The 13,780-nt window shown below is 38.5% G+C and overlaps 1 protein-coding gene across 1 annotated transcript in view; it reads right to left on the bottom strand.

Annotated features, from left to right (window-relative positions):
- The window catches only part of LUZP2 (leucine zipper protein 2), a 71,537-nt gene that overhangs the window by 19,548 nt on the left and 38,209 nt on the right, over positions 1 to 13,780 (bottom strand). Inside the window, exon 5 of the mRNA XM_039552083.1 lies at positions 2,285 to 2,347. Coding sequence (XP_039408017.1) covers positions 2,285 to 2,347 — 63 coding nt within the window. The remainder of the gene's footprint in view (positions 1 to 2,284; positions 2,348 to 13,780) is intronic.

Below are 13,780 nucleotides of genomic sequence, written 5' to 3'. Positions count from 1 at the left end.
GGTTACTCCAGAATGGGTCCTCCATGGGGTTCACAAGTCCAACCAGGAAACCTGCTCCAGCATGGGCTCCTCTCTCCATGGATCCACAGCTCCATGCTCCAGAATTAGTTTCCCACAGGGTCACAACTTTCTTTTGGGCATTCACCTGCTCTGACATGGAGCTCCTTCACCAGCTGCAGGTGGATCTCTGCACTCCTGTTGATCTTTCCATAGGCTGCAGGGGCACAGCTGCTTCACCATGGCCTTTCCCCCACAGACTGCAGGGGAATCTCAGCTCTAGGGCCTGGAAGAGCTCCTTTCCCTCCTTCTGCACTGACCTTGGTATCTGCAGAGATTACTTTTTCACATATTCTCACTCCTCTCTTCTCTGTCAATAATTATTACCAGGCAATAATTTTTTTCTTTCTTAAATATACTATCACCATCTCTGATTGTCTCAGCCTAGGCCAGTGGTAGGTTCATAGTGGAGCCAGCTGACATTGACAGTATTAGATACAGGGGAAGCTTCTGGCAGCTTACCAGATAAGCCATCCCAATAGTCCTCCCCACTACCAAAACCTTGCCTTGAAAACCCAATACACTAGGAAAAACAAACTTGAAAAAGAGGGGAAAACAGAAAACTATTTGCACACACTGCTGATTTTTCAAGCAGTAAACAAGGGAAGAAAATAGATCTGTATTCCTACACTGTGACATGTTTGAAAGCAACAATGGGGATAAAGGAAGATAACAGATTTTGAAAAACTTAAAAAAAATACTCCTAACCCTATTATTTCCTACCTTTGAGAATTTATCAGAAACTTAACCTCCTAAGTACTGACTTCTAAGTTAAAAGGTAGAGACTCTAATGAAGAAAATGCATTCAACCATAATTATGAAAATTTTAGTGCAGAAGAAATTTTTTATGCTCTGGTTTTGTTCTGGCAAGGTGAAATGACCTTAACAGAAATTATATATGTAAAAAGCCCAGACTAAAGTAATGCGCATAAATCAGATTAATATATAATACTTTTTTAAAATGGAAAGTTAAATAAAGAAAGTGCTCACATGAATGCAGGTACCTCTACACTGATGAATTTTCCAAAAACAGGGCTTTTGTATCATTGACTATCTATCTTGCTCTTCAGTAGAGGGGAGATTTTTGTCCCTCAGTTTCATAAAGTGACACAGATCTGTGCCGTAAATCAAATCTCTCCTGATGGGAGAGAGTTTTTAAAGTCTTTGCCAGGAATTAGTTCAAGAGACAAACGGAGACTTTCAGCTTTCACTGCTGCTGCTAGATAGTTGTTTATTAAGTCTTATCAGAGAAACAGAGTCACTAGCATGACCCAGACACAGCACAGAGCAGAGAATGCAGGAGAAAAGCCCAATTATCAAGATTTACACAGCCTTTTAAAGATAATTTAACCAATGCTTACTAAAAACGTATATTATTTTCACTTTCCTACCAATTACTCAGTAACACAGCCAGGAACTGTGGAATTTTTTGTCCAATCATCCCAAATTACTTTTACTGCAGAATATGGAGTAGTAGAAGAAGAAGAAGAAGGTTTAGAGAACAACAACAATCCTCCATTTTGATGTTTTTTGCTCTTATCTATTTACTACAAAGAGAAGCCCAAAACCTCTAAATTTTTCACCCTGTGGACAATCTTACATAGTAGTCTATCACCTAATTCACATCATTGTATTTTCTAGTTCTTTTCTGATAGTAGGCAGTTTTTTCCAAGGTTGGAGGTCAAAACAGTGTTGTTCAGGGTGGTAAAAACCCTTCAAAGCAGGCAGAGAAATATTCTCGGCACTCTGGGTTCCTACAATAAAGTGACCCTTTTTCCCTTGAAACAATGAAACATTCTGGGAATCAATAATAATAGATCTTTCCTGTCTCTATGTTAATTTCAAAACAGGCATTTGGCAATTCCTGTGTTAGTGCAGACATGGAGATCATGGAAATGAAATAAGTTTTACATATGTTATAGATGTATGTATCTACAGAGTTATATCATAAGCATGCACAGATGATTTTATTTGTCTAAAACTTGAGTTTGCAACTCTCTTTCTAATACATTTGAGCTGCTTCTTGTGAAGTCACAGAAATGAGTTGGGATGAGAGCACTTTAGGAACACTCACCACATAAGCATAATATATATTCTGTATTCTGGTATATATATATACATATATACTTGTGTATATATATAATACACCAAAACCTCAGTACAAAAGACTTTGATGCAAACTTCTTCTGGGTACATTAGATTTAGAATAGAAAGGAACTTTCCTTACCTCTTCTGCGTGAATACCACAAAGCTTGTTTCCTGACAAGAGCTTGTTTTTGAGGCTTTTGTTCTGAGAGTGGGACAAAAAACCAAAAAGAGTTTATTAGTAAGCGTTACTAAAATATTAAGGGATCCTTTAACTATTTGATCATACTGGCTTTATTTTATACACCAATAACATCTTCAAGTCACCAACAAAGACACAAATAAGACAAAAGAGATTCATCAAGGCACAGTATCCTCTTACAGAATTCTAAAAGGCATTTGCATTAAAATTTACTTCAACAGGAACAGGACTGCCCATAGAAACTTTTCCAAAACACTCTGGCAACTGAAAGCAATTTAGATTTAATACGCTGAGGTACAAAAGGGGAGAAAAAACCCTCTAATCCTTGCTAGGTGTCAACTTGATAGCTCAATATAATTTTCTGTAAATCATTATAACAACTGAGTAATAGGGCCAAGGTGTCATCACTCAACCTTGATGATCAAAATCAAGGGGTGTTTTTGCTAAATTTCATAATTTAAAACTGCAAGTAATCAAAACCACTAGAAGGTTAGTTACCTGATACAGCATTTTGCCAACTCAATATGATTTTTCATGTAGGAGTTTTAAATGTATTTCTTCTCATTTTCAGGGAAAATAACAAACCTTGACAAAATGAATTTTCCATAGTAATTATTTTTCTACTCCTCACTCATACTATCCCATAATTGACAGTCAAGGGTAAAGATTTCTCTGCAGTGTGAACATCTTCCAAAACTTGTCAAAAACATAAATATTCAATAAGCAGATCTACAAGTGCCCAACATAACACGCTTAACACTAAAAAGAAATTAAAAGAATATGAAAACCAACTGCTCCTGTGTTAATGAACTGTAAATATACAAACAGAAGCAGAACCCACCACATTTCAGGAATGTATGTATGTTTATTACTGAATAGCAAATAGCTTTCCTGTACATTGTGCACAAGAACAAGCTGTCATTAAAGCAAAAAACGTAATTCCATCCAGTTCAAATTTAGATCCAGATCCCACTGAAATACTGGAAGCTTTAATTCCAGAATTAGAAGCTTTGAGTTTTTCTTGAAAAAAACCCTTTTTTATTAAAGCAAATGCAAAGAAATTAAATTTCATTTGAAACCTCATTTTCATGATTTCAAAATAAGGAGATCTGACATAATCTCACGTTTCACTGTTGCTGGCTACCATGCAACAGTACACACTACTGCAGAAACAGTAAATCTTTCCCAGCTGTTTGACATGGATGCCCATAGTTCTCTGATACAACAGAAAGGAACTAGGATGTTACTTTCAATGAGACAACCCAACAATCCAGATTCTATCTTGCAAAACATGATTTGCAAAGAGCTGGGTGTTGCTCTAGTAAGTCTCACAGTCAAGTACTTCTTTTGGATCTTTGTTTGAAAATTTATGTTGTAACTCATCAAAGAGCAATACCCTATTGTACTAACCACTATAGAAATACAGAAAAAGATAACTAGTCTGAAAAAAAGGAACTGTACAGCAGATACAAGATGAACAAAGGTAAATAAAATAGAAATCAAAGACATGAAGCACACCTGACATCTATTGCTCACTAGGGTACACCTAAAGAACTCTGTTGTACTTGTGATCACACAATGTGTTTTACACACATCTTAATGGTTTCACATAAAGATCAGCATCACTTTTTGGGATGATGGTGAAACAGATGTGCCGAAGGCACTGTTTCATTAGGGACTTGCTCTTAATTAACCCAGGATATCACGTCATCCCTTTGGTTTGACTAACTCATTACCCTCCAGTCCTTTACAGACTGGTGATGGTTGGTTTAGTAACACTCTGTCCATATTTCATAACCAAAATAAGAATGAATTGTAATCACTATGTTTTTATTAATCTTCCTTTTGCCCAGTATAAGCTACTGTAAGAAATAACGTCTACTAATACATTAGTCTTTCATATGTAATTACTACATGGGCTATTTTGAGAATACCATGCAGTAACTCAGAAAGTAAAAAACTGTGTGTCAACAGGACACGCAATATACTAGATGGTTGTCGCAATTTCCACATTTTGTGCCAAATGAACCTGGCAAAATAATAGAGTTACATATATATATATACAGAATTTTTCCAAAACCAAAACTTGATGAAAATACTTTAAGTTAGGAGATGGACTCAATTTTTGAGATTTAGCTAGGTTTAATGTGATTTACCAATTCTGTCTCATTATCCACTCTATTTGCAACAAGATCACCCAGCAGGGTTATCAAAATGCAAGCAGATCTGAACTTAATATTATGTTTTTAGAAATGACAGCAAGCATTAAAAGTTAATATTATTGAGAGTATCATAAGTAGGAGCTTGTCAGAAGTAGATGACAGTTTCTTGCCTACAATTTGTGTGATTTTATGTTACTTCACAAATCACGTCACTGTTGAAAATAGCTTTGCATACTGATTAATAGTGCTAATTTTTATAGAAGAATGTGAAGCATACCAGTAAAAACGTATGAAGTATAACAGAGCCTTTTTTTTTTTTTTTTAAATTCTGAATTAAAATCTTCTTTCTTCTTCTGAAAGAAGTGTGATCAGGTACATATTCTAGAAGAATAAGTCCCTTTTGCTAGAAAGGGGCTATTCAAAGTCAGATTAATTATTCAATAAAATCTTAAGTTTACAAAGGCCTATTGATTCAGTACAGAAGTTCTGACTTCTAAGACTTAAAAGGATTAAAGATTATGCTCATTTTCCTACTAAGCATCCCTCAAAGAGAAACAACAAATAAACTAATTAGAATTTTACACAGTTTTTATTTCAAATACTTCATTTGTAATTAAGTAATGGAAAAGATCTTGGACATTTCAAGCTAAAAAATAAGGAATTAAGTATCTGTAAGTGTATCTTTAGTAATCAATTTTAAAATGATATAGAATAATTATTTTAATTAAGAATGGCCTTTTAGATTTAGAGGTAGAATATCAATGTATTAAAAATAAATAGGTATTCTAATGTATTTGAACATCTTAGAAAGCTTATAGCAAAAGCTGTAAGCTGGAGTATTTACATGCAATCATATCATTAAGCCAAGTTACTGTTGTACCTAACTCTTACTTTATCTCATTTGCATCATTTGCACCAGTAGTTCCAGTGCATCCCTAAATTCAGGTGCAGAAAATTCCTGTCAGTGTTTGCATCATGGGCAAGAATCCTGCTGTCTCTTCCCATGCAGTTTCTTCTTACTGTCCTGGTACCTACGCTTAGTAACACCACCTGAGTCCAGCGTCCATTCCTAGTTGTCCACTGTGAGAGATTGAAATGTTATGGCTAAAAGCTTAAACATTGTTATGAAGGACTTTTTGCCCTTTGTGGAAAAACTGTATAAAGAAGCTGCTACCACCAAAGCCCACCTCTTCCTGAATATGCCTCCTGACTGGAACTTTGTACTGTGAGTTAAGCCACCTAAAGGAACATGAGATGAAGGTGACACTGTTATCCAATTATCTCAGGTCTAGGTAGAAGAAAACAAGGCTGAGGGAGAAGAACGTATCCACAAGAAAGCGAGACCCAGCACCTGTCCTGAAAATCAGCTCTGGCTGGGTTCAGGGTAGGGGAGGTCATAGCCCACAGGCTCATTTGCTGAGGCCAGGTTTGCACACACTCTCCACGCAACCAAAGGGGGAGGAGGAGGAGAGTTCTGGGTGTGTGGCATAACCTCTGGTCAGAGGCAGTGAACACCCATCCTCCCTTAAACAAACTGGCTCAGTTGTAAACCCCCTCACATCCCAGGAAGGACACATCCACGTGAGACATTCACATGAAAGTCAGCTGAGGAGGTGTCATAAACCATCAAACAACCCTGAAGTGCACCCCAGAGTCATTCCTGAAGCCTTGCACCAGGTGACCGCACATGATGCAAAGTGATGCAACAGATCCAGAGTCTGTTGCATGAAACAGTGTCACACTTGCCCTCCCAGGGGAGGTACTTGGGCATTCCCACCTGGCCCAAACCATATATTAATCCACTGAACTCTGAGTTTTGTGGGACCCTCAACACCAAGAAGACCAGAAGATGAGGACCAATGGGACACTGTTGAGATCTACAGTGGTGATATTTTCTACTTATCTGTCTCTCTGTCCCTCTCTTTCTCCCCCTCCCTTTTTCTACTTCTTTCTATCTCTGTCTTTACCTCTTATTTACTGTTAAATAAAATCCATACTATTGACTTGGGCATATGGTCTCATTTGCACCTTAATTTGGCCAGAGGAATCTCTCTAACAATTTTAATAACTGGACTGTAATAGCTCGAAAAAGGCAGAACTCTTAATGACAACTTGTTAAATTTGTTAACATGTTCTTCACAGAGCTTCCATACTGAAAATAAAAAGCTTTCTGCCTCACTGCCAGGGCATTTTTTTTTCCTTTTCTCTTACACTGATGTAACATTCCTACATTTTGTTTGGGTTCTGATATTATTTTCAAAATGTGAGACCAGACTTAATGAAAGATGAATTCATTACATAATCATTGACTTTATTTTTTGCCTAAAGATCGATCTCCAATATAAAAGCACACAGAAGAAGCTGTAGTGTCATACTTGCTTTGTCAACATGCCTTTGGAATCTGAAGGGGAAAAAAAAAATCCTTGCTTGCTGGCTACAGGATGTTCCTTTCTCTTCCTAACTTTGGAAAATAAACCCTTCACTTCTGCATCTGTTTTCCTGAATCAAATGCCAAATAAACACAAAACATCTGAAGACCTTCACCCATGTTTTTAAAAAAGCAGCAATTCCTACAATAACAGATTAAGCACATCACCTCTCTAGAGAAGCGGGAGAGATGTGACCACGTTAGCATTCTTGGAAAACAATAACCATGATGCCAATTAGAAAACTTGGACAAAGGCTTACAAAGAAAAGCACAAACTATACACTTGACAGCTCAATAGAAACACTTTTGCAGCTGTAGTTTTAGTTATTTCCTTTTCTGCAAATAAATTTTATGAAAATCATTAATTATATAGCTACATATTGTATTTTTTATAATTTCTCTATCTGATTTTAGCACATATAGTAAAAACCTCATGAGACAAGAGTCACAGTTTATAGGCATTGTTAACTGTGACAAACTAGCCTGGGTCCAGTTTAGAGGGGTTTATTAACATTGTACATCTGAAGTTAGGAGGATTAACACTTATCTGATGAATCATACATTCTACTAATAGAAGGCTAAACTTATACCACCAAAGTAAAAGTCACAAAATTTCAGATGTCATTTTTTGAAGTTAGTTTATCTTGATCCCTGGTCACACAATGAGTGCTTTAATACCCTTATGTTACGTTTTATAATTCGAAACACCCACATTATCTATTTGAATCAGCATCAGGATCTAAACCCAGAATGAACCAACTATATAACCTAGACATTGTAAGTACAAAGCAATTGAAAGCACAGGACACAAAGTATGTCCAAACAAAGACAATCACTCTCAGAAAATTATTCTTAGCAATTCAATTCAGACACTGCGTCCAAGCTCTGACGTAATTTCTTTTTGTTATATAGAAGATAAATTTGGCTCTTCTTTCCCATGATAAACAGTGCAAATCAAACCATGCTAATCTCCAGCTCATCATTGAAACATTTCTCTCTTATGCACATTACATTAACAAAAACCAAACAAACCCAAGAACACAAAAAACCCCTGGACTCTGGTTAGCACGAGTGTCAGGGTTGACTGCCAAGATGAACGGTTTTTCATTTCCTGGGAAGCCAAAGTTGTTCACTGTGCCCTTAGGAGAGAAATCAGAAGACAGCAACAGACTAAAATCACGTAACTGGATTTATCTGATATCACAGCGTATCCAGTTTGCTTTGGATATTAGTTTTGTATTTTACAATGATGAAAAATGTTTTATATCTCATGAAACAGTGTGACTGCTTTAATCCCAGCAGGGTTGGCTGAGCCCTTCATCTTTCTGAGACAGATAAATACTTAAGTTAATTAGTTAAGAGCTTTAAAACTGCTTTTCTACCTGTCATTATGGTCAGTGAAGACACTGTGACTTTTTGTAAAGGGTGTTTGCCTTGATATTCTTGAGCATGTTTAAGTCTCTTCTCCTCACAGTTTTTCAATGGCCAAGTGTGGCAAACAGCTGAAAGACTCTGCCCCATCAATGCATTTTAGTAGTGATGATCCATATATGGACTGCACACTTTTCAGATCTGTCTGAATCGAAACTCAGTAAGCACCACTGTCCTAGTTCTGAATTCCTGGGAAAAGCCCACTTTCTCTATGGTCAGGCTTCAGCATTTCTGTGCTAATGCACTCTGTCCATACTGTTATTTAGGAGGCAAGTGCAATATCCAGAGGCTGACAGCTGAACTCGGTAACCCCAGCAAACACATCACATTGCCGCTGCTGTAAGCTTAGACATACTTGGACTGTTTCATGCATTTTGAGCTTTTTTCTATAACCTGTCCCCCAGCCTTACACTCTTGTGTTACAGGAGAAGGTACTTAAGAGCAAGCTTTCCAAAACAAGCAGTATATATTTCCCTTTTTTTGCCTATCTCTGCTAATACTTAAGGCTGTTTATTTTTTCCTGTATTTCATGTAGTCCAGCTGAGCTGAATAAGTTGGTAAGCAACACATAAAAATCTTCTATCTGAGCTTTTAGCAGGAGGTTTGTGTTGGTGGTGTTTGTGTTGATGTTCCAATCATTTCAATAGGACTTTGCTATGGGAAAGCAAATGCTATTTCTAATTCTTTCCATGTTGGATACTCTAAAACCAGCAGCATATTAGATTTGTATGCCATACAGGGTTACTTAGAGAAAAAACCTGGCAATTCTTTGATCTTTCCCTTTGGTAGCAGTGGCTAAGTGCCTTGGGGATGGTTTGCAGGATCAACAAAACAGAACATCTAGTTAAGTAGACTGTAGGTTTCTGGGGTTCTGGGGTCCAGGTCGGGACGGCCGGACGTAGACGGTGACAGATGGAGACAAGAGATCTCTATAGGCAGGTCTTGGGACACAGTCGGTTTATTGTAAAGGGCGTGGGTATTGGGGCACTGCTCAGAGCTGGTAGACTCAGCTCTGAGCAGGCCCAAGAGAGCAAGAGAGTGAACGGGTGAGAGAGAGAGAGAGAGGGTGTAAGAGTAAGAGCAGAAGTGGAAGAGAGGAAGGAAGTGAGAAGAGAAGAGAAGAGAAGGAGAATTGAAGTAGAAGTGTCTGAAGTCCTGGTTAAAATACAATAAATCATCTTCTGTACTGAATATTCTAATTGTCACTAACCAATCTAATACAAGATACAAATCCTATAGCATTTACATACAGCCTATAAGAGTTCTTATATTACCATAGAGTGTTACATCTTAACTTCTAAAAACTACTCTTTGGACCCCTTCTGCTGAGCTAGTAGGGTCTGCTCTGACCCTTGGACCTGCTTGCAAGCAGAGGGTATTGTTCTATCAAGGGGGGATTACTTCAGTCGGCCATACCATTGTTTTCTAGTTGTTTAGTAACTAAGACTTGGTATTTCAAAAGTGGCTTTCATTTCGATGTTGCCTGTAGTTTTCATGTTCCCAAAATCTTTTGTCAGGCAATCATATTTCCAAGGCTTTCCTGTTTCATCTTCCCCAACAGTAGACGTTAACCTGAAGGTCTTTTCATTTGTTTGACATTTGTGAACAGAATGATGACAAGAAGTTGGTACTGCTGAAAGCTGCAGGTTGAGCTTTAAAAAAAATCACAGCGAAAGCGCTATTAAAGCAGGGTGACAGGAATGAATAGCGTGCTGTAAACAAACATGTAAATAAAAATAACTTAAATGTAAAACACACTTTGAAAAAAATGAGGTCCTCTATCACTAGTGGAGTAAAGGGTCATGGCTTTCTACAACGTCATTTTTTCTGATGTAACAGCAGCATGACACGAAACACTGCATTAAGCAGAATTGTCAACATCTGTCTTAAACCAGAAAGGACGTTATAAAAGTTATGAAATGACAGTTATGAAAGGAGAAGGGCAGGAGATGACTAAGGAATACATTTTTGTGGCTCTCTGTGGAGTCCTATCATTCAGGTTTGCTTTAATTTTAATAGGCTCTGTCTCCTGAATTCTCTCAGTAGCAGTACACTGAATATTTGTTGTTACAGAACTTTTTTGGAAAATATATTCAATTTTTAGAAGAAGTTTTGCAAGTGCAATCTACAGAAATCTAAAATTTATATAAGCTGTATTGAAGAAGCTACTACAATATCTCTCAATCAGAAAAAAATATATTCCTGAGACAGTTTTACTGGATTGATTTGCATACTAAATGTATTTTCACCATGCTATGGTCATTCAATATACAGAGTGGTAAGTACCTACACAATATGTACTAGATAATACTTTCTTCTTACCTGCATCCTGGTACGGTCTATCTACACTTAGAGAATATGAGGAGATTTCCAGAAGTATAATATTTCCATGTTAGGACATTCCAGTACTTTCTAAAATATTATTTTTAATTCACAAATGCTATGCAAGCACTATCACCAGTGCTACAAGGTTTGAAAGGCGAGAATTCTGTCAGCGTAGAGTTCGTATCAGAAGGCAATGTTTGGCTCCATCTTTGGAACAGATGAAGTAAAAATGAGTTCACATACTCTTATATCTTGATAAGAAAATCATGGTAGCAATTTACCACAGTAAGCATATGTGTAGCAAAATCATAAGCTAAATCCATGTATCTTCAAAACGTCAATAGTGGAAACTAAATATCATCCACTGTCCTACTGTATCAGGCGCAGGCAGCAACACAAATTCTATCAGTGTTTAAAGCTGGCAGGACATGAGATACCTTCAGCCTTGACGTGGCTCAGCTGCATTAGCAGGGAGACTCTGTCCTCTGTAAGGATCTCCGAGTAAATCAGTGAATAGTTCACTTAATGAAAACGTAGGCATGGGACAGTTTGGACGGGCAGTTAGGGGTATTCTTAATCTAGTGGCACAGAACTGCAATTTAATCACCATTAATCTTTAATGATTTCCTAAAAGACATTTAATAAGATGAAGTCAGGAGTAGGACCTAATTTAGAGGACTCAACTGACTTTTTTTGAGCCATTAACATTATGTCTTCATGAATCATTGACCTTTCCATGATACTGAACATCCATTTTATGCCAGAATCCCTTGTCTTGGGAAAAGGGTAAGAAAGAAGAATATTCTAATTTAAAATTAGCTATTTTTCCATGCTTTTGAAAAGTGTTTCCCCCTATGTAAGCTCAGCACAGTAATATCAAATAAGATACTTGGTATCAGGCTCCTAAGTGTTATGAAAAAATAAAAAGAAGGCTCTGAGTACAGCTTAAATTCTTTGGGTTTTGAGAGTAAAGAGCATGTATTTGCAAACTAAACTTTTTCAGAAAAAAACCCCTCAAACTAAACACACTAAATAATATTTCAGCAGAAAACTGAGGAAGTTAAAGACCAGCATAAAAGACAGCTGGAGACAACATTTCTTAGTACTTATAAAACAGCCTACTCTATCAAGAGGACATGGGACATCTATTCTATAAGAACATCTGGAACACAAGGTGATCTGTCTGATCATCTTCTAATCAGTTCCTAGTTCTGACATGAATCTCACCTTTTCATTAATCCTGCCATGAATTTAGACTTGAGTGAATATTGCAGTTAAGGAAGGGTTTCAGTGAGATTGGGGTAATCCTTGAAAATGGTAACAATTTCATATTGAAAACCGAACATTTTCTTAGTAATTTTTAGATGTATTTTATGCAATGTGCTAATTCAAAGTTCTTCAAAATTATTCCCACAAAACACATTTCTCTATAGAACTATTACTTTTCCTGTTGATGACTTGATACATTACTCTGGGTTCCTACAGGTAATTTGTTGATCATTACCTCAGAAAATAAATATATTATTAAACAACAGAGGCTGTACTATGTAACACTGAAATTAGACAGACCACCATTCTGAATTATATTAAAAAAGACAAAGCCCCAAATGTTGCAGCGTGTGAAACTAATGTATACTGTTCCTGTGTTTTAGATTGGCCTGTTGGTCTCCACCCCCTTGTACTTTATTTGGTCCCCATCTAGAAAGTTCCCTTCTCCTGGTTCTCCTATTAGTTTCTGTTCTCCTGCCTGCCCCTCTCTCTTCCCTGTTGGTTGTTGCACCCTTGTCCCCTCCCTTATCCCGCCTCCTGGCCCTCAGCCCATTGGTTCTGGTTTTTCCCTGCCCCTAGGAACCCCGATAAAAAGTTGTACCCCTGCTCCCCATTTTGTCTTTTGTTGTTTGCCCGGGGGCCTTCCATGCGTGGAAAAAACCTCGTAGCTGGAACCCTATACAAAAGACCCTTCTTGTTTCTTTTCACTGATTGCCGGCATAGTGGATGTGTGAGTGAGTAGCTGCACCACCTCGGTGTGTGGTCTGTGCCTTCGTTGGCCCCAGCGCCGAAACGGCTTTGCCCCCCGCCCCCGACTTGGACGCTTTTGGAAGGTCATGGCATTTCACCATCTCGCTCCGCCCGCAGCATTTGGTGCCCGAAGCAGTGACCGCTGCAAAAGGGTCCCTGAAAGTGTCCTCAGTAGCTTTAGCTGCTGGGCTCTAAGTTGCTTTCGGTACTGCCAATACCCGAAGACAGTTTTGAGTTTTACCAAGGCTGCTCCGAGGGCTGACCGACAACATTCCTGCAGTGAAGACCGGTCAGATCAGCGGACCACCCTGAGAGCTTCTTTTGATCCCGGATTTGTAAGTTCCAGTGGATCACCGTTATTCTCTTTATTATTTTAGTTTCCTCTCGGGTGTTGGGAAGTGTTTTGGGGAAAATGGGTGCTAAATTAACCCGTCCCCAGCGAGAAGTTCAACTCCAAGTTGAGGGTGCCCTTAAGGGAAGAATTTTGTTATTTGAAGGGGGATTTATCCGTTTTGTTTGTTGGATTTTTAAGTTTCTTCCTCAAGTTTATGCTTCAGTCCAGAAATGTTTTCCATTGCTTGTTTTAACTTACACTGCAGCTAAAAAAACAGGGAATCGTTCAGCTGTGATGGGAATGTTTCTTCTCCCCCTGTTGCAAATTCTTCACCTCTTTCCTCTCCCCATGCTCCCCTACCTGCTTCTCCTCCACAGGAGGGATTGAGAGGTTGATCCCGTCAGTTGACACAGAGTTGCCATTGTCTCTCTGCCCCCTCTCAGTCCCTTTTGCCCCCTTCTTGAGACGGGACTGATCACCCTGTCTCAGACTCTACCTCAGCCCTTTTGCCTATGCCCCAACGTCCGATTGTGTCTCCCCTAGTTGTCTCACAAGATGGCGCCGGCAACGTGGCCAGCCACATCATATTGTCTCCCCCAAACCCTGGGTTTCCCACGCCCACCAACGTGCTTGGTCCCTCTCCTACTCTGCCCCTCGCGTTGTTGGGTGTGTCTTCGTTGGGCCCTCCCTAGGTGTCGTTGGGCGTGCCTGCATTGGTCCCCACCCCTTCCATTGGG

The sequence above is a fragment of the Corvus cornix genome, chromosome 5 (assembly GCF_000738735.6).
Source record: "Corvus cornix cornix isolate S_Up_H32 chromosome 5, ASM73873v5, whole genome shotgun sequence".
In the NCBI taxonomy this organism is placed as follows: Eukaryota; Metazoa; Chordata; class Aves; order Passeriformes; family Corvidae; genus Corvus; species Corvus cornix.
The sequence above is the reverse complement of the archived record's forward strand: the minus strand, read 5'-3'. Positions and strand labels throughout refer to the sequence as shown.